This window comes from Asparagus officinalis, chromosome 5 (assembly GCF_001876935.1).
Source record: "Asparagus officinalis chromosome 5, Aspof.V1, whole genome shotgun sequence".
Classification (NCBI taxonomy): Eukaryota; Viridiplantae; Streptophyta; class Magnoliopsida; order Asparagales; family Asparagaceae; genus Asparagus; species Asparagus officinalis.
In genome coordinates, this window is record NC_033798.1 from 73,142,029 (window position 1) to 73,165,034 (window position 23,006).

A 23,006-nucleotide genomic window follows, 5' to 3' on the forward strand; every position below is an offset into this window, starting at 1 on the left:
GTTATTTCAAGCGGGTATTGGGCATAAAGCTAGTAAGAAATGAGTTGGGGATAGGGGTGCATTTAGTCCATAAACAGTTTGAATATGATAGTTACACTATCTATATCCGCTTACCTATCACGAATACACATATGCCTCAGTAAGATAAATTCATAATCATATTCACTATAACCGGAGACGAATATGCATGCAAATATAAGTAGATATACATGTCGATAGATAAAAGCCGATATACATGCGGATACAAAACGGATATGAAACTAGATAATATTGAAAAAAATTATAGTTCATATAATACTAGAGAGTTCATTAATATGTTGATTATTTTTAAAAAGCTAAGATAGACATCTTGATCATCAAAATTTACCTCAAATCTATTAATTTGAGGATTAGAACTGTTGCAACTATATTACTAATATATATTTCGATAGTTTGGATATGGATCCTGATATTTCACTACCTAACCATATCCATTATTATATCCTATCGATTATAGATTTTAGTAACCCCGTCCATATCCCAAAGGATAAGGATATGGATATTCCCTTTAATATGGATATTTTTTGACACCCCTACTTAGGGAACATAATATAGGGTTAAGATGGTCACTTTGCTTCAAACAGTTAGATTTGACGATATATTCATCTCAAATCTATTGTGATTTAACTTGAGAGACTATTTTGCAAGACCCTATAATCCCGTTTGGCAAGGAGTTAAGAACAGGGTTAAGGAGATTTAACCCCTCTCTCGACTTCCAAATGGGTTAGTTCAGTCAAAGGTTTAACAAACCCTTCTAGGAGGTTAACTGGAGTGAACCTGTCATTTAGACGGGTCCACTAATACTCATGAGAAGGCGGAACAAGACTTGTTCTGCCTTCTCATGCGAGGGTAGGCAGTGTCATTTTGAGCTAATCTTCAGAAATATCTTACATTTATCTTATCCTTATAATATCTTATCTAACTGCAGCCATATATTGAGATATTTTCTTCTCTCTTATCCAAATACACCAATGTGCTCATGTGTTACCAGAATACAAGATAGTGTATTGATTATCATTTATCTCGAATCATCTTGCATCTCTTAATTTTAATGAGTGATCTCATCACTACATTTGTTGCATGTATGCATTCTCATAACATTCTGAACAAGTTAAGTTTAATATCGTTTTCAGTTTAACATGTTTGTATTTGAAAACATGTTTAAGCTATTACTGAAATAAATTTTTTCATTCTTAAAACACAAGCTATTTGCTATAAATTCTCTATTATCTTCTTTTTACCAAAATTATAATCTTTATATAGTACTATTGACTAATTTGTTATTTTTCTTCTTGAATAATCAACGTTTTTTTTGGATAAGTTTATTGATTAATAAAAAGCCAAAGGAATTTTTTGTTCTATCATTATCTCTCTTTAATATTTAATTTCATGCAAAAATAATCTCAATCCTTACGTGCCTTCTCAACAATCATTTAATTGAACAACAAATATACGACAATATTTTTATAGATCAAATATATGTAAGATCAAGATGATTTTGTTTTAATATAGTAATTATTAGAAAATTCTAAATAAGGGTAAAATTGGTTTTAAAAAAAACTAGTGTTACCTCCTTAACCCTTCTTAATTTACAAAATAAAAAAACTTAATCCTTCATATTAACTATCTAATCTAAACAGATTTACATTATTTTTAATCCCTCATGAGGGGTTAACTAAGTTAACCCTTCTCCTTAACACTTCTCTCCTAATACTTGGCCAGATGGCACCTACAGGATTTAAGGGACTATGCAATTTCCAAGATTCAAGGAATCAATATGCAATTACTGAATATTTAAGGGACAGGTATCTAAAAAAACCTTAGTTTTTTTTGTTATTCTATCCATAATAACTCAGAGATATAAAAATTAGATAGATAAGTAGAAATTTGCAAACAAATGCCAATTAATGAAATTATTTTCCTATTCAATAGTTATGAAGAAACCATTTTATGTGGAAGCAAGCCACCACTTTTAAGTTTCTAAAAATAAAGGAAAAGTCAAATCAGCAAAAACAAAATTCTTCGGGATCATATATTTAGGCCATAATGCAAAAAGTATGGGCAGAAATTTATAGCTACAAGGAAATAGGAAGTTAAATATGTATAAGTTCATTTGTAAGTACTATGAGTGATGAGTTTGAATAGAAAAACAGAGTTTGAAGTAGAACAGAATCAAAGGACTTACTCCAAACGTCGGTGGACAAACGTAAGCAATGGGAGATCTGCCTCATCTGTTAGTAGCCTATATGCTATAACCCTGTCACAATCTCTGATTAAGGATATTGCCAAAGTATCATCCAGGTGAAGAACTTGATCTGCATATACCTGCAGAAAGCTCCCATATCAACCTACATACTTTGTAAGAAAATACGTAGCTAACTACTTAGGGCCAGTTTGATATTGCTTTTTTTAGAGTGCTTCTGCATATTTGTTTTTCCAAGTAGTCAATACTATTGTTTGGTAAAAGCTTTTTTGGCATGCTTACTAAAACTACTTATGCTTTTAAGAAGGTGCTTTTAGAAGCAATCTAAATATGCTTTTAAAAGTATCTTCTGTTTTTTTTAGTTTATATACCACACATATCTTTTCTTTTAACAATGACCATTAAGCAAGCACAGTTATACCAAACACCATAACTGCTTTTTTAACATTTTTTTTTATATTTTATTATCAAATAGCTAATTTCAACAGCTTATACTTCTATAAGTTGCTTTTATAAGGAGCTTATTGTAAGCACCAACAATACTAAATTTGCCCTTAATATATCTAAAAGAAGTAAATTACATGCATTGCAACAACATACCTTAACAACATACAAGGTCTCGTTGTCCTTCAAAAAACAAGTGTAGCCCAAAGCCTGTATAAGATCCTTGCAGTTTCCATCTTCGGGTAGGTTTACAGTATACAACACAGGACCAGAAGTATCACCACTGAAGACTGTAATACTCATTGTTCTTAAAGCAATAGATGGTACCGACAGAGATAAGTATGTAAACAAGTCGAATGTGACTGAGCAAGTCGCACACTCTGGACAAGTTACTGTCGACTTGCCCCCCCCCCCTGTAGTCAACCAATATACTCTAGATATTATTTTTATGAAGTTTGATTTAAAATCAATTTCAAGAAAATACAAAAAACTGAATGAGAAAAACAAGAAAATAATGTAACATCTAGGGTCCAAAAAATTTAAATTCCTTAATTACTAGGAATGATCAATTTGAAGAACAAGATTATATTGATGAAGTTCCCAATTGAAAAGATAATAAGAAATTTTAGCATTTAAGTGCTCTTGTTTCATCAATAATACAAGAAATGCCTCGTGTTAATGCATATTTTTAATTAATCATGTTGCTTTAGTAAAATGCTGCAGAAAATTAATTTAAAAGTTCTATGTGGATTTCTTGTATCATATTGGATGACTCTTGAATAACCCACCCAATAGGTAAATTTCTAGAGTATTTTAACAACATAAAATGATAAAATGGAAACAACCACAAAATTAGTAGTTTGTCATATATTTAAGAGAATTTAAGGAGTTATATACAAACTTGAATTACGACAAGTCAAAGTTTTCTCTTAAAGAAAGACGAGTTATTACTGGTCACTATATTTCTCTCGTAGTTGGGCATGTATATCCATATTTTAATTGCTTGGATGACCGCTCATGAAATTAAATACTATCTGGATTACTTGTCACTTCTAATGTTTTTTATTAATTTAGATTGTATATTTTCTTTCAGTTTAAGAAATAGAACTTACTAGGAATCTCACAAATCAGTATTTACAAGAATAAAATGTCAAATGCAATATAATTATCCAATATAAGTTGCTCGATATGTCAAAATTTTCACATTTGATTAGGGTATCCACTGCTAGTTGCTCTTTTCTTTCTAGGGTTACATTTGCATATAGTTAGTAAGGATCACCAAAGTGATTTGAACCTAGCATTTGTACATTCACTTAAAATATTTTGGCAGGCAAACCCAATAAATAAGATAAGGTGAGGGATATCATCACCCGTTATTTAGTCCAAAAATCACTTAATCACTTATCTTATATAAGCAAACCTTAAAATTTATTAGATATCGGCATCTAAAGATTCCAGCTCAATAGGGGATTAGAGATCTGAAGGGGTGAACTTGCTCTAAGGTTGGTTGATTCGGTTGGTGTGTAAGGAAAGAAGTCAGAGTGAGCTACCTCCAAGCTTGAAAGACGGCTTATTTACTGCAAAAACTCATACTCTCACACCACTTACCCGTTTCACACCGATCTAGAAAAGAAAGCAGCTTTGATAGAAGCAGAGGAATACCTATAGATTCCTGGAAAAATCCTAGATAGCTCGGGAAAGACCTTTCAATTGCAGAAAAAATAAAAAACTTGATAATCAGATGGTCTAGAGTTAGAATATGGGGATAATATCCAATTGCCTCGAAAAGAAGATCAAGGGGTAAAAATAGCTACTAGTTCGCTAGCTTTCCATCCATATATCCATATTATATCTCTAGAATGAAAAAAACCACTCGCAAGTCCTCGCAAGAAATGAGGTTACTTAATTGGTTTCTGAGTTACACTCTGTAGGCACCCACTCCGTACTTACTCTTATCTAGTCAATTGGTCAATTAATCTAATGTATGTTATGGTCTGAAGGAACGATTGGTTAGGAGTCGTCTAGTGATTTACATTTGGCGAAGAGGACCATAACTTGATTGAAGTGGTTGCTCCTTTACATTGTTTCTCCTTTTTTTTAATAGATCTTTTTCTTAGATCTTTATAAACAACCTTAAGAAAAAGGGAAAAAGGAGAGTTTCATTGGTGCATGCAATATCCCTTTTGCTCTTAGAAAAAGAACCAAGAAATGATTGTATAACATACCCGGAGACACCATGGAGGGAATTTGTTAAGACTTTCCTTTGAAAAAAAAATCCTATCAATAAAACAACACGCCTTATGAACCAAATATTATAGTTCAGACAAATTAGTGTCGAACCATTCTGGAAGTATTTTGATAGATTCAAAAATCTTCCAGTCAAGTGTCCTCATCATTCATTAGAGAAATTGAGGATGTTCTAATCAGGGTTGGGGATTTCATCTTTCCAGTTGACTTTTTTTATATTAAGCAACCAACCTGTTCTAAATCACAAGGATCGGATTACAGTCATCCTAGGCGACCATTCTTACCTACAACTAATGCATTGATCAAGTATAGGACCGGTCCAATGAAACTGTAATCCAGAAACATGAATGTAGACTTGAACATCTTCAATCTAGGAAAATAACCTAGTGATCCAGCTAACCAACCCCTGGAACTTGATCTGATCTAGGGAACACCTAGTGAATATTTTTAGGAAGAATGCACTGAGTTAGACCTAAGTTTAACCGATCTTAGCTTTGACTAAATCTTTGATGAAGAACTTAGGCTCCTACAACAATCAGTAGATCATGTCTCAACCTTGAGATAGCAAACTGAACCTGAACAACTTAGTCTAGAACCTCGAACCCAACTACGTCCACTCAAACCTCTAGCAAAAAATCTCGACAATGCCAATTATGTGAAAATGAAACTACGGGGTTAAAAATGTCCATCTCTGCATATGATGTGAAACATGCACATAATTCACCATTGAGAAGAGTTTTTATTAATTGTGGATTTATGGCTTCCAATAAATTTATTTCGTTTCAAATTATTCTGGGGTACTTGGCTTAACCAAAGGCATACCCCCATTTTACATTTGGTTTCTTTTGTCGGTTTAGAGACCAGACAACCTATCTTGATTTTAGCCACTTTTTGTGATTTTTCCAGTTTAGAGACATAAAAGTCGAGTTTGATTTGACCTATCTTGATTTTAGCCACTTTTTGTGATTTTTCCAGTTTAGAGACATAAAAGTCGAGTTTGATTTGTGTCTTTCGAGTAGAGGACTTTCTCATTAGAAAAAAGTTTATTTGGATTTTTGTAACGAGGAGAGGGCTTTCCTGCTCTATATATATTGATTTAGAATTCTCTAATGAGTAGAGGACTTTCTCATTAGATGAAGTTGAATTTCTAATGAGTAGAGGACTTCCTCAATAGATGGATTTCAATGGATTTTTGATAAATGGAGGACTTTTCTATTAAGAATGGAATTTTAGGCCTTTTGACAAGTAGAGGACTTTCTTATTAAAGTATAAGATTTTATAGTCTTCTGATTAGGAGATGACTTTCTAAACAGATGGTAGTTTAAATTTGAAATTTCAATTTAGTGGCATAATGGTCGAATTTGATGTTTTACAGTTCTGGTATGTGGAGGTGAAGTTTAGAATTTGATCTAGATTAACGATATAGAGGTCAAATTTGCTATTTGGTTCAGTTTAGTGATGTAGAGTACGAGTTTGGTTTTTAGGATTCCAGATTAGTGACATGCAGGTCAGATTTTAGTTGGCTTAGTTTAATGACATAGAGGCCAAATTTGGAATTTTTCAATTTAACGACGGAGATATCGAATTTGGTTTTTGACCCAGTTTAGGGACGTAGAGGTCAAATTTGATTTGTTGTTCAGATTTTATATCTATTTATTTAGTTTAATGACTTAGAGGATAGCAAAATTGAACCTTTTGATTTTGATTGTGTACAAGTTTTTGCGTAGTATATATCGCGTGATGCACTTCTTTTACATCACATTTTATCCCATGTGTTTTCTTTCTACACCATATTTTTATCTAGTTTAGGGACGTAGAGGTATGTAGCTTCTCTTGAGCATATTTTTGCAATTTTTGCATCATCTTGTAACTTCTGTAGATTCTGAGAGCTATCTTATGATCTCTATAGCGGTTTAGGGGCATTTTTGAAATTCTGCACATCTCAGGACATTTTTGAAAATTCTACATAGCTAGGACCTTTTCTTGATGGGTCAGAGTCTTTTCAACAATTATTGAACACTGTTTTAAAAACAGTCCGCCTAGTCCGCTTAGACGTACGCCTAGTTCTAGACGGTACCTAGACCGTCTAACTAGCGTCTAGCGCCTAGACGGTATTTAATCTATCCATCTAGATTTTACGAGCATTTAGGAGAGCATTGTCTGTTTACGTGGATTACACCTTGTAGGCCTTGATTGTGATTTTATGTGGCGTAGCCTACACGTCCTCCAAACTCCATTAACCTTCAAATATGAACATCTTCACTACATCCTCCGGCCTTCAACAAAACCTCATCGATCATCACGTAAATGAAGAAAGAAAAAAAAACGCCCAGAAACCGCTTAGGCACCCGTCTAGGCGACTAAACGCTGGGCGCCAAGTCTGATGCCTAGAAGCGCCCAGCGTTTAATGTAACATTGTTACTGAATACATCAAGGTCCTTCATGCAATTCTGGACAAACAGGGTCTTTCTTGCAAATTTTGGACAGGAACAAAGTCTTTTCTATAGTTCTAGACAGCCAGCGTCTTTTCGACATACCCATTCTCGTGTTGTGGATTTCTATATACCAATTTCCACTTAGTTCAGGATAGATGATTTTATATCTATATGTACTAACATATGTACTAACATGTATTTTCTTATATACTCCTACCCCCTCCCTGGGGGCGGTGGAGATGATCTCGCGAGCGCTTTGACGCTCGTTGTTTCCCCTTTTTTTAGGCAGCGAGCCAGACGCACGAAGAGTCGCATGTTAATGGAGATGCAGATTAGTTTCCAGCATTATATATTTAGTAGTTATTTATACTCCACAGTAGTTATTATTTATTTTTCGAACATTTAGAGTTGTACCTCATTTTGTAAAGGTTGAGTGCCTTAGTACTATTTTATTTGACTCGCTGTATTGAGATACTTCTCATTTTTTCAGTTGTATCTCATTTTATTCAGTAGGAACATGATATTAATACTATTGGATTCTCTCTTTTCCTTATCATGTTTATTGCATTATTATTCTATCTGCTTTGTACCTACACTTGTTTGTCGTTGACTCCACTAGAGATATTGTTGTGATGGTGAAACGTGTTATTGCATAGTGTGGGTGCATGACAGGTTTGACATTCTTTCGTTCACCTTGGACTGTAAGCTTGTGTGAAACCAGAGGCATCAAACATTACACAAGTAAACCATGACAAATTTTTAACTTAAAGACTTTTTTTCTACAAACCACTTAAAAATAGGATCATTATGTAGAGATAACCTTTCATTTTCTATTTATACTTAAACCACCTTTCAAATGTGTTTTTGCTCCGATCAACTGCCTCCTAGTCAAATTTTCACTAAAAGAACTTAAAACTGCACGGTTAAGGTATGTGACTTGTATCCCAACTAGGCCGTAACATCAACAAAGTGAGTCGCATAACTTGAAAGTGAGTCTTTAAGAGTATTATAGGGTTATCAGTGAAAATCTTTACTGAGAGGTGATTGATTGAAACAAAAACCCACTTTGAACATAGTTTATATATAAAATGGCAATGAATGGTGGTTTATGTATAATGACCCTTATTTTGAAGTGGTTTCTAGGGAAAAGGCCCTATAATTTATGATGAACAAAACCGTGCAATACTCACTTGGAAGATGTCAACTATGATAGAATCATGTTGTGCCGAATTACATAAATCCCTAACTGTAATATCCTTCTTGACTCTTGCACAGTTTAGATTCTCATGAAGCCCATCCAATAGAAATCTGAGAATATCCTACAAGGACACAATAAAACAATTAATTAATCTTCTACAACATTTCTCAAAGAAAGAATTGAGTATATTCTCTTAATTGTTAATTGTCAGCTCAGTCTTGCAGATTAACTCCAAAATGATACACAGGAGTGTTATGCCCACTTGAGAATTCTTTATACACTGCTGCTAGACTAATACGACAAAAGTCAGTGCTAGTTGGAATGCAAGTTATTAATAACAAATAGAGAAACCTATGGGCCAACTTTGAGTATCCTTGGCAACTAATGGTACTATATAAATATTCCGAGAACGAATAAATACACTAACTTGCGAATCCTGTAGGCTAAACCCACTATGCTGGGCAAAACGAGCAAGCTTTATATCAAGTAATCTTCGAACATCTTCTCTTGGTGCAGAAACCCATAGCTTCCTCTGTAACTCAGCAAATGCTAGAGCGAGCTCACCCTGATAAAATCAGAAACACTTGAGATTCTCAAAAAGATGGCTTTTCAAACTAAAATTTTGATCTTCTGTGACGATAATGACTAAGTAACTTGTCAGAAGGAAGAAACATATTTCCATTAACATAAATTGGGTATAAAAAGACATCCCTTTTACCAATAAAGCATAAAAACTAAAGGCATTAACAACACCTAACCAATAATGCCTACTCCAGGCGCTGATTTTTGGACTTGTGCGGTAAACTTAAGGACTTTTGCATATATAACCCTCAAAACCCCCATATTTACAAATCTATCCCCCAGATTCTAATATTTGCAAAAAGAACACTCTCTCCCTCCCTTTTTCATTTTTACAACTCTTCTCAACGTCTCTCTCCTCTCCTTCACTCTCCTTCCCTTCCCTTCCCTCCCCTCTCTTTCCTTTCCTCCACTTCCTCCTGCGCTTCAGGTAAATGTTTGTGAGGAGACAGGAGAAAGAGGAAGGGGGAGGAAAGAGGGGAAAGGGAAGGGGGGGAGGGGGGGAAGAGTGAGGGAAGACGGGAGAGTGATTAGGAATATTGGTAAGGTTGGAGAAAGGAGTGAGGAGGGGAGGTTGGGCATTTGGGAGGGGAGGTTGGGGATTGGGAGAGAAGGGGAGGGGAGGTGATGAAGATGGTGGAGAGAGAGATAGTTAAGTTGTTTAACAAATAGTAAAATCTAGAGGTTAAACATGAAAATATGGGAGACTTGAGGGGTATATATGCAAAATGTTCTTAATTTTGGCCGCTCAAATCTGAAAAACGGTGATCAAAGTAGGTTTAGTCACTTTATAAGTGTTGTTGCCAGTGTTAATTCTTATGTCTTATTGATAAATGAGTGTCATTTTATAAGCAAATCTAGTAATTTAGCTAATACAAATTAATGGATTCTTTCCTACAAAGCATCTTTCAATTAGGATCATTCTAGAGAAACCATCTTTGTTGTTAATTTATACACAAACCACCTAAAATATTTTTTATTACCATCAACCACATGGACTCACTTTTTGAGTCAAGTTTTCTTCGATTTTCCTATAATTAGTTGTCAGATACCAAATATAATAGAGAGATGATATATGTTACATGGACACAGGTGTGGGTGCGGGTGTGGACATGGACACAAGTGCAAACACGGGATACGACAAAATTGTAAAAGTTAAGATATGGGAACACGACTATATACATACATATTCAAACTAATAATCTATATGAGATCGATATAGTTTTTCATTCACATGTTACGAGAACTAAGATCCTTACACAATTTTTATGTTTCTTTTATTGAGTACATTATAAATTGAAAACCGCCCATTTTTAAACTAAATCCCCAAATGAGCCTTTAAAATCATACCTATGAACTAGGGATGTGCTAAAACGAACATGCCCCGAGTTTAACGAGCTGTATAATTTCGAGGTTGAGTGTTTGATAATATGTTCAAGAAGTGTATCATAGGGTTTTTTTTTTAACCAAAAACATGTGTTATATACTGAGGACACTTCTAAATAAATGTTTATTTGTACTCAAGTAGTGTCCAAGGAGTGTCCAACACGGACACAAACATGGGAAGTGTCAGACATGGATACAGCAACCCAGATGAAGTGTCCGGGTATCCTAGGAGATGATCCTTAATGTAGATTACATAAGATTAATTACCGAAAAATTAATTAAAAAGTAGGCCATGGTGGATGATTGTAAAAAAACTCTTTGATCATGGTTTATGTATATATTGAAACTCATATGTAATTTTTATTAAATGACTCTATTTTAAAGGTGGTTTTTCTTGGGGGGGCCTTAAATTACTCTTGGGATTTTTCTTTGAAACCACCTTTAAAATAGAATAATTGAATTTAAATCATATTTCATTTTTAATCAACACATTTTATTGAATTTTTACACTCTTGTTTACAATTACTTTTATGTATATTTAACTACTACTAAGGTATTTTTTTTGGACAATTTTCAATAATAATAGAATTTGCATTTATACTATTATTAACTAATTCATTTAATAGTTATTTAAATTAGCATATTATTATGTTATTAAACAATTTATTAAGAGATAATAATGTAATAATTAGTTTATGCAAAAACTGTTGATATGACTAAACTCTTTATATTATTAAATAGTCATGCCATGAAGATATTTTACTATAATATTTATTAACTAATAGCAATAATTTGTAATATTATGCCTTTATTAATAATATAATTAATAATTGTAATCATGTACAATAACTATTAAATACTTATTGTATAATATATATTATTATAATTAATAATTCCTTATAATACATTATAATATATTTTATAGATTTTATTATTATTATAAATTATTAATATATTCTAGTGAATGTTATTAAGAGATAATAATGTAATAATTAGTTTATGCAAAAACTGTTGATATGACTAAACTCTTTATATTATTAAATAGTCATGCCATGAAGATATTTTACTATAATATTTATTAACTAATAGCAATAATTTGTAATATTATGCCTTTATTAATAATATAATTAATAATTGTAATCATGTACAATAACTATTAAATACTTATTGTATAATATATATTATTATAATTAATAATTCCTTATAATACATTATAATATATTTTATAGATTTTATTATTATTATAAATTATTAATATATTCTAGTGAATGACCAAATATTTAGGGAAAATGAAGAGGTGCTTAGTTAAGAAGAGGTTATGAATCGTTAGTTAAGAATTAATTATATATAATGGTATAGCTGCGAATTAACAAAAAAAGGGAGGGTAAAAAAGAAAATCAAAAGTTCGGACATGGGTCTTCTCCTTCATAAGTAGTATAGATTTATTCATGAATACGTAATAGCATGGTACAAATAGTGAATTTTTAGTAAGTATTTAAATGGTGGATCAAACATGTATATTTTGTATGCATATATGAAGATATAAAAGTGTGATGATGTTTAAGTTATTTTTATAACTATTTTAACAAAAATTGTTTAGCGTATGTAATCTGTAGAAAAAGACATCTCAAATTATTTGTATAAATTCTTATAAGATACTTTTGTTGGATAAATCTTATGAGATACTTCTTTAAGTGTTTTGTTCAAATCACATTTACTAAAACATTGATTTGTTGTTCAAATATTGTAAATACGATTAGCTTAGAAATATTTTTTTTTTGTGAAGGAATATGAGAAAAATTTGAATGTTGAAAGTAAAGCGCTTCATTGACTAAAAAATTCTTTCCAAGTGAATAGTTTCTAAATGATAAAAAATCCTCAGAAGTCCATTATAGAGTGAAGTAATTGTTTAAGCCTACCGTATGATATCAAATGTACCAATCAGTGTTAAAGTGGCTTTTTTGTGTAAAACCCAGAAAATTTAAAAATATTATTGTAAATAATAATAAATGTGATCATTCTGGGATGAATGGATCAGATTGGAATCGATTTGAGATCGATTCGTATTTTCAGCCTTGGTATCGCGAGTTTGCTAAAATCTACTGTATTTTTATTTTCAGTAATTTTTCTATTGATCAGATGAACACGAGGTTTGCACCATTGTTCTTAGAGTATCAAGACCGTGTTGTGCAAAAAATTTCGTTGCGTTCAGACGATGGAGACTGAAACCCAATTTTTAAATTATAAACCCTCATCTCTCTCTGTGTCGTCTCTCTCTCTTCCTCCCTTCTCACACGTGAGCAGCCACCTTCCCCCTCTCTAAACCCAAAATTTTATGTTCGAATTTTGAAAAACTTTGTGAAGCAAAATTCTAGAGGAATGCCAGATCTATAACTTTTGTGAATGAATTTCATACGAATCAACCGTTTGAGAGATCAAAACCTCTTCTAAAGGCAAGTTATATTTTTCCAACTACATCCTAATTAGTTCTAATTTTGATGGTTTAAACCCTAAATTGATAAATAGAACTTTAGATCCAATTCCTAAATAAAGAAAATATATGATTTGGATGATTTAAAACCAATTCTGAAATGAAGAAAATATATGATTTGGATGATTTAAAATCGTTAAAATCATTGTTCACTGTCGGAGTTACTATTCATCACCTAAAATTATTGTTTACCAACGGCGTTAGTATTTACCGATTAAAACAGTAATTCTGAATACTTACTGTGTGGTTGATTGCTACTATTCACCACCAAAATTACTATTCACCGACAGCATTAATGTTTACCGATTAAGACTTAATAATTCCGAATACTTGTGTGGACGATTGTTGTTGTTCACCGCCGAAATTACTATTCACCGTTAGAATTATTGTTCACCGACGACGTTAGTATTTACAGATCGGGTATTGTGTTGTCTCGCACATTTGGTCGCAGACATGATGCGCGGGCCACACGTCGATACGCGTGTGTGGCCATGAGAGTGTACATATTGGGTTTGGGTATGCACAGACCCTCGAGTGTGTGAACCATGTGATGAGTTTGTGGCGACGTGAGGGCGACAAGTATCGAGTTACATATGTCACCGTCATATGTCTGCATGGATGGTCGAGATAGGTAGTGAGCCGCATGATACTGCGATGACCCATGGGATACTACAAGCACCTATGCTCCCCATCATATTTCTGCATAGATGTCGAAGTTAGGTTGAGAGACGCATGATATTACGATGAGCCACAGGATACTTTGAGCACCGAGACTCCACATCTCTTTTGTTTGTATTGTATTTTGGATTAGGTTGATATGCCTATACTCCGCTTGAGTGCACTAGTCCGTGCACCGCATAAGAACACGAGCGACTACACTCTGAATGTGTTAGTCCGTGTACCGCAGGAGATTACGGGTGACTACACTCTGTGATGTGTATTTGTTTGGGTGTTTGAGTGCATTAGTTCGTGCACCGCATGAGATAGCGGGAGACTACACTCGGAGTGCGTTAGTTCGTGCACCGTATGAGATTTAGCGGGCGACTACACTCCGTGATGCATCATTGTTTCGGTGGTTGATTGTGCAAGTCTATGTACCACATGATATTACGGGCGACTACACTCCGAGTGCGTTAGTCCGTAAGCCGCATGACTATGCGGATGAATACACTCTACATCTTTGGGACGCCTAGAATTCAGGTGAGTACGGTTTGTGGATGGAGTACATCATTATCGCATTCTTATGTGGTGGTATACACTTTTGATGAGGATTTCAGAGGATCGTATATTTGTTTCTATGCCACCTACCGAGGGTAGGGTGAGATACTGTGATTGACATTCATGTCATGTTCTGGTTGAGGTTTTGGTGACATTTTGTTTTATTATCTGTTTATAGTATCTTAGGAGTTGGTGTTTAGCGATTCACAATTTGAGATACATGGTATATATGAGTGTTTTCTTGTTTGGATTATTCCATCGGCGTACTCATCTCATGTTGTAGGTTTCTAAATCTTAACTCCTCTTAGTACAGGGTAAATGATATAGGTAGATTATACATATTATAGGTAGAGCCTCTATTATATGTGTTAGCTCTTCTCTTGGGGGCGGACGGAGATGTTCTTACTAACGCTCTGACGTTGTTGTATTCATCTCTTTTCAGATAATGGGTCGGCGTTTCGGAGAGCCGTAGGTTGAGGGGATTCAACATAATCATTATCATTCATAGGTAGCTAGTTGGTGCTCTACGGTGGACTATATATGATTTTAATTTTTTTTAGAGATGTATTTTATTTTGGAGGCTGGGTGTCTTAGTACTGTTCAGTTAACACTTATGCTTAGAGACTCATTGTTCTTATTTCAATATATCAGATGTACTTTCTTTTCTTCTGTTGGAACATAATAATAGATACGGTTGGATATCTCTTCTCTACATTGTGTTCATTATATTTTCATCTTTGTTATATATGCTTGTATCCTCACTATACTTGACATCTGCTAGAGTGATATTAATGGTGACAATGAAACGTATTTATGCACGGTGTTGGGTGCATGACAAGTTTGATATCTTTGGAATCACCTTGGACTGTAGCCACGTGTCAAACCAGGGGCGTCACATTTTGGCAAAGAGAAAAGACACCTTCAAGCAACCTATAGTAGTGCGAGCTACATTCTGTCCCCGAGTTGATTAGTGATTGATGTGCATTCTCATACTAATGGACTGTAATTTTTGTAATGTTTGTGTGACAACTGAAAAAGTTCTACAAAGTGTGATTTTACAGTTTAAAAGTTGTGTTATTTCGTATTGTTTCTTAAATTTTGTTAATATTCTTTTATTACACTGTCACATGCTACTCATGAAAGTTTTGCAAAGTGTGATTTTACAATTTAAAAGTATTTAGTGTTATTGCGCATTCTCATGCTATTATGTTGTTTTTGCTATGAGACTTTTATATACCAACAACATTTCTTTATGTGAATTTTATTTGTAATAATAAAGTGCACAGCTAGCTTAGCATGTGATGTTGTCGTTGCCAAGCATCTCCAAATATATTGCATATTTTGGGGACATGATAGAGGGACTGAAGACCACAACACCATCTTCATCCTTGTAAGATTCTCCATCGTTGTTTTCTAAGCTCGTTTGAATACCACGGTATTTTTCATATTGTGTTTTTGTATAAAAAACATCATGGTATTGTGTTTTCTCCTCAATGTCTTTAAAACACCACTGTGAGTGGTTTTGGTCAACACTAGTTTGACCATTTATAACATTAGCACTAAATATATTATAAATACATTAATTATGAATTATATAGAATATAGTATGATCAAAACGTTATGATTTTTATTTTATATTATTGTATTAAACTTAATCACTGTTTTAAAAAACCTTCGTCTAGTCCGCTTAGGCGTACGTCTAGACCTAGGTAGTACCTAGGTCGCCTAACTAGCGCCTAGCGTCTAGGCGGTATTTAGGCTACTCACCTAAATTTTACGAGCGTTTAGGGAAGCATTGTCTGCTTACATAGATTGCACCTTGTAAGCCTTGATTGTGATTTTATGTGTCGTAGCCTACACGTCCTCTAAACTCCATTAACCTCCAAATATGAACATCTCCACTACCTCCTCCGACCGTCAGCAAAACCTCATCGACCACCACTTAAACAAAGAAAAAAAAACGCCCAAAAACCGCTTAGGCACCCGCCTAGGCGACTAAGCGTTGGGTGCCAAGTCCGACACCTAGAAGCGCCCAGCGTTTAATGTAACATTGAACTTAATACAAATATAAAATAATATTATTTTATTATTTATATAATATTTTACTATTGTTAATATATATATATATTAGTAATTATATCATATATTATATATCATTAATAGTAGGCTTAATATTAGAAAACCCCCTCAAGTTTAGGGGTTATCAGAAAACACCCTTTAACTTTAAGGTTTTTATCACAAAACCCCCCTAACGGCGTTACCCTGATTATCCCAAATTATCAGCAAAATAAAAGTACTCCCGGTAAGGATTTTCAGTGGGAGAGTTTTCTTTAAAACTCAGAGAGTTTTTCTGTAAGAAATCTGATTAATGTGTTAAACTAAATTTTTTTATCACGCGTGAGCGAAATCCCTATTCAGGAGTATTTTGTTTCACTGAAAATTTAGGATAATAAAAGGTAACGCCGCTAGGGGGTTTTGTTATAAAACCTTATGAAGGTTTTCTGATAACCCCTAAACTTAAGTAGGGTTTTCAGATATTTTGAAAGTTAAGGGGGGTTTTCTGATACTCGCCCAAAGTTAAGGGTTTTTTATATTAATCCTTAATAGTATATTATTACTAATATATTATATTATTAATTATGTTATATTATATTAACTAGTATATTATTAATAAATAATATATTATTAATAGAAAAAAACTTATGTCAACTTAAACGGACCATCCACCAAAGTTTCTATCCATTGATGATACCTCGAGATCCGTGCATCATATGAAGAGACTTTTCATCAATGGATAGAAACTTTGGTGGATGGTCCACTTAAGTTGACATAAGTTTTTCTCTTATTAATATCTTAACATTATGTTATATATTATAGTTTTTAATAAATTAAAGTTTGTTAATAAATCATGGTATAAATTAATATTATTATATTATGAATATACTATTATTACATTAACATCTGTTACTAATATAATATTTTATTATTAATATAATATTTTACTATATAATATATTGTTTACTATATAATATATTAATATTAAATTTTATATTACACAGTATATAATATATGCTATATTATTATTAAATTATTGCTTCATTATATAACATTTTATGATTATTAATATATAATATAATATTTATTAAACATTAATAATATTATCATAATTATATAATATTTATTTTATTGTATAGTACTATTATTGTATAATTAATATATGATTATTTATTATTAACAAATTATTTTATTGTATTTTGTATTAATATATTTATATATTATTATTATTTTATGATATTTATTTGACAATATATTATATAATATATTAGATATTAGTATGTATTATATTTTTATATTATTATTATACAAGATAATTTAATTATTAATATAATTTATTTTATTTTATTTATTTATAATATAATCTAATAAGCATGTTGATAACAAATTATACTAATTATAATTAATATATTATGTATAAATTATAATTAACATATTATGCTACATATTATATTAACACATCTTCAAACTCAAAATCAAAACACCAAACTCAAAACACTTGAAAGTGTATTGAAATGCGTGTTGTGTTTTTTATTTGATGATGTTTTAGCTCAAAAAACACCATAGTTTTTAAATGCATGACATTTTATTTTTGGCAAAAACACATGAAAACAAGGAAACGTCATGGTACCCAAATGCTATCCTAGGGTTTTGTCATGATGTGTGAGGTTAGTTACTATGGCATAGTTTAGGATTGGTTAAGGGCTGATTAGGAAAAAAATCACGTGTTAAAAACGTGAATAGTACAATGTTATAATTTAACGTTAAGATAAAAATATGGCTCAGGTGGTCTGGTTGGAACAAAAGCACATTTTAAAGATGGTTTACGTATAAATTGAAAAAAAAACAACGATTTACGTATAATTAACCTATATTCTATGTGTGGTTTTTCTTGAAAACACCATTACTCCTTGACCACAAGGTTATAATTGGGCCTTTCAAGACTTTCTTGTTCCTTGCCCAAGTACTCTTGGACAAGCTTTGATACTACTGTCTGTAGGTTCTTCTCCGTTAAAACGCAAGTTTCCTGAATAGGAAATATGCGATTACACCAGCTGTTGAAAGAAATAATCACATTTGATTCAGAATGGAAAATCAGATTGCAGGTAAGGAAGGGTGGAGAACATGAATGATACCCTCTGTAACTAAAGAAAGCAGCAGTTTGAATACAAGAACTTTGATTTTTCGCGCAAGTAGGTAACAAAACATTAGCTGATGACGATACTTATATAAAGTACTAATAGGTTGAATTTAGAGGAGAAACACTTACATATTCACGGTCATACTGAAGATATCGTGCAATTCAAGTCTTGTTTGGAAGGGATTTACGAGTAGATAAGATACTCTAGAGGATGTAGTAATTAGAATTTAGAATTACAACTTCTAAATAGTCCAAAAGGTGCACTTAATATCCAGACAAAACGGCCTTCCTCCTTGCCATTTTTCACTATATGTGAAAGCTTCAGTTGTGTGTTAATGGATCAAGAGACACTATATTATCATAGTATTAAAGGTCATAATGTTCACAAGGGAAACTCTTTTTCTTACAGTGATCATGCAAATAAATAAATTCTTAAATTACAAGCAGCATAGAATATTGACATAAACTTGCATTCAAAACCAATCTCATTTTCGAAGAGACAAGGCAGATGAGTACTTAATTAAATGATAGAAATAGGCTTGTATGAATGGAGAGCTGTAGCCCAGGGCCTCACATAGATGTCTTATTAATATGCTCTTCACATTTGAAAGCTGGATCTATGGAGTACATAAAAGTGTGCATAAAGATCAGAAATGAACATAAATATATATCTTTTACATTAACCTACAAAATAATTACAGAGGCACCAGAAAGGTAGCATATGTTCATCTAACAAGAATGCACTTGAAAGCAAAAATAAGCATAAGTGAGAACAATAAACTAAATAAAAATGATGTTATAACTTGAGTCTACAAGTTAATATATTTTAAAGTTACATGCTCAATGTGAGTTTCAAAACATAAAAGTGAAAATTTGATCAATAATGATCCTATCCACAGAGATAATTTGCTTTCATTAATTATCATTTAGATAGTATCAAAGTAGTATTGGACATCACAAACAACTCTTACTAGAGTCGATAATTAGCAGACCAGCATAACTTGCAAAAGAATGGAAAATAGTGCATAATGAAAAACTAAATGCAACTTGCAACCGACAAATAGTCATGCATACATACATGAGTATAAAAAGAGACGGCAACTTACATTTCCTATCATTGAGTCTCTGTGGTAATCATTGAGGAAATAGCTAATAAGCCTTGGAGTGTGAGCCAAGCTTATTGCAATATTTATGAAGCATGAATTGCAGAGGGAATCCAATTCTGCAGATCCCCAATACCAGAGTTTTTTGGATGTTTCACTGGAAGGAACATCTTCAAGCGAACCTCCGTTTGCATAGGTGGTCGGTATAAGTATGTGAATATCAATATTTTTCCTTCCATTTGTGTTATTCAAAATATCTGGGCATTGCCTGAGAGATAACTGCAAATGTAGCACAAAAAAGGAAAGAAAGTCTGATTTAGAAACATGAAAAGCTGGCAGGAAAAAAGAATGTATCGGGCCAATTGGAGCCAAAAAGAAGCTATCAGTGCAAGAGATTTCTATGAATCCCTCTACATCAGAGGGACTCTGTGCTAGTACAACACCATTGAAAGCTTCTCTGGAACAACAAAAATCCGTGGATTTGGAATCTCATGGACCCAACTGTAACATAGGTATGGCTTCTTGCTCTGCTACTAGTAATTATCTAGGTGAGAAACTATGTCATGGGAAAATGAGATAGAATTAGAGGAAGATGATGATTTATTTTTTGCTAATGTGAATACAAATATGGCCTCTAGTGATGAATCAAGGGGATCTAAATCTATGCATGTCATTGGTGATACTAGTGTTCGTTCTGGATGTTCTATTAAGAAAACACAAGTAGAAGGAGAAGATAGTTAAGAGAGGAAAACATGGTCAAGCTTGTTTGTTAACAAGAGGAAATTCGGAAATTGGACTCAGCTTGGATTATTTTCCTTCTACTACCTCTGATGTCGTTTCTTTTGATTGAGATGAAGCGCATGAGGGGGTTAAAATATGGAAATATGCTTTGATGGGCATGTGGTTGGTCTCAATGTGAGATTTAAAGCTATGGAGGCTTACTTTACAAAATTATGGACAAATTTAATTATTCCAACAGTTTTCTTAGTGTAATCCTGGGATATATCTTTTTAATTTCAAGAGTGAAGAAAGCAATTTAGTTAATCAGGACTATGGTTTTTTTTGTTTCTAGGCCTATATATAGCTTCGAACCTTCTACATCTGCGATGTGGATTCAATTGCCTGGCTTGTGATTGAACTTATGGCATGCTAGAGGGATTAGTGAAGTGACAAACATGGTTGTTGTTCTTATAGCTACAAGAAGCTCACAGCTTCTATGCAAAGGTTGACCTATGCTTGAGTCTTGATTGAGGCAAATATGCCTACCAAACTTCTAGATACAGTTATAATACAGAAGCCCTATGGTAAAATGCATACTCCAAAGGATTGTTTATGAATATAAGTCGAGGTGGATTGAGCACTGTAAGCTTATTGGTCACAAGACATCTTTGTGTAAGAAGATGAAATTTAAGAAGCAGTGGGTGGCTAAACAAAAAGACAAAGGAACCACAAGTGAAACTACAAAAGAGGTCCATGAAACACAAGGGAGATATAATTCCTTCTACTAACCAAGGGGATGCTGATCAGAGGATTGTCCAAAGATCAGGGAAGCAAAAGGAACAATTTGAGGGCAATATGCCAACTTCAATATCAAGTGGACCTATTAGTAAAGAAGCAAGTATAGAAAGAATAAAAAATTAAAGGCTCTTAACTCAAGTCTCTCTAACCATTAGACCAGAAATTTAAAGTTGTGGCGAAAGTTGAGAATTATAGTTTTATATAAATTCCAACATGCCTCTAGCAGGTTGAGCACCCTATTTTTATGGACCGAAGCCTTGACTTAATGTAGAGGGTCAACTTTAGAAAATCTGCTTCAAATTCATGACCGAGGGGATTTGAACCTGGGTTGCTTAGATACCATCTTAAATCAAGGTTATAAAAAGAGGATAACTCATCCGCATAGGCGGGCAAGCATGCGGAATTGGCCCATTTCTGCTTGGAAATGGGCTGATTTGCTCAAGTATGCGGACAACCGCAAAATTGAGCGGAAAACGGTTAATCACATGAACTTTTGTTTTAGTTTTAGTGTTTAGTTCGTAACTTTTATTTGAGTAGCTAGTTAATTATGATGTACGCATGAATAATGGATGCATTGGATTGAGTATTTAATTAGTTACTTAGTTATTGATCATTCCGTCACATGTTTATTAGCATTTTTCTTAGTATATTTTCTATCTTTTATGAATTAAAGACATTTTTATGTATGAAAAATAATTAATATATGTTAAAAATTCAAAAACACATAATCCGATTAATCGGCGCATAATCCGATTAATCGTGACTCACTCTCGGACCGCATGGATAATAAAACCGTGTTTTTGAACATTGTCTTAAATTAAGTCTCTCTTAACCATTATACCAAAACTATGAAGTTGTGAGAGTTGAAAGTCATAGTTTTATATTAATTCTACCAAAAGTTGTTGTTCTTGAGCAGAGTAATACTTTTTCTATTTTGGAATTTTCTAAAAAAAAAGTTCTATTTTGGAAACTGATTTGCAGTATAATGAATTAGGAGGTGGAAGTGGCTGCCCTATTAACTCATCTGTGGTAGACAGGGGAGAAAGTTCTTAACAGTATTCTATGAATTTGGTCTTTTGGCATGTTTGAGGCTTTAACAAGCCCTGTAAAAACATCCTATAGTGAAGTCCTTTACAGTTTAGCATCAGCTTTCAGTTTTGGCTATTTTAGAAACAAGGAGAAAGCAATAAAGCAAAAACTATTATTAATAAGATTGCAAAAAAGTTAAGAGCGGATTGGGAACTATTCAGATGCTCCCAATGGCGGAATTTGAATATTACGGACAGGAATAAGGTGGATTTGGATTGCATTAGTGTAAGTAAACAATGCATTACTAAATCCAAACATGAGAGATTTCACTGTTTGGCTTCTTTTGTTTTTGCCTACACAGTTTAGAGGAAAGAAATCATTTGTTCAATGAGCTCCATCAAACTGATTTGCAAAGCTGAAGTATCCATGACTAGTTTGTGGAGATTTCAATAATGTCTTGTGTGATGAAGATAGGAGTGGAAGGCGTCCATTTTTTTATTTTTATTTTTTTTGGTGGGGGGTGGTGGGGGGGGCAAACAGATTGGATACACCCGGTTATGAGTATCATATCCATATCAGCTTACGAAACATTAACTACAATTGCAAATACAAATGCGGATATAGGAACATGTTGCATATTCCGACCAGACTGAACACAGTTGTAGATCAAATAACTGAATTATATATGAACAAAAACCCATTACCAGAAAAGGATATAAGTTGTGCAGTGGTAGGATCCTTTGGCATGGTATCAAAGCGACCCAAGTTCAAATTCCACTAGCATTTATTAAATGGGATTTTAAAAATTTTGATACTATTGTGTGGGTGCGGGTTTCGGCTCTTAAGAAAGGGGGCTCAACAGTGCGGGGGGTATGTTAGGGTACAAAACTAGCCCTCAACCATCATCACAACTTCTGAACT

General features: G+C 33.2%; 1 protein-coding gene across 1 annotated transcript in view; it reads right to left on the bottom strand.

The window, feature by feature from the left end:
• LOC109842008 (ubiquitin carboxyl-terminal hydrolase 15-like) overlaps positions 275-23,006 on the bottom strand; it is a 31,109-nt gene continuing 8,377 nt past the window's right edge. The window contains exons 2-6 of the mRNA XM_020410929.1: positions 19,542-19,995; positions 8,994-9,131; positions 8,559-8,687; positions 2,843-3,099; positions 275-2,364 (exon numbers count right to left, since the gene is read on the bottom strand). Coding sequence (XP_020266518.1) covers positions 3,076-3,099; positions 8,559-8,687; positions 8,994-9,131; positions 19,542-19,995 — 745 coding nt within the window. The 3' untranslated portion in view covers positions 275-2,364; positions 2,843-3,075. The remainder of the gene's footprint in view (positions 2,365-2,842; positions 3,100-8,558; positions 8,688-8,993; positions 9,132-19,541; positions 19,996-23,006) is intronic.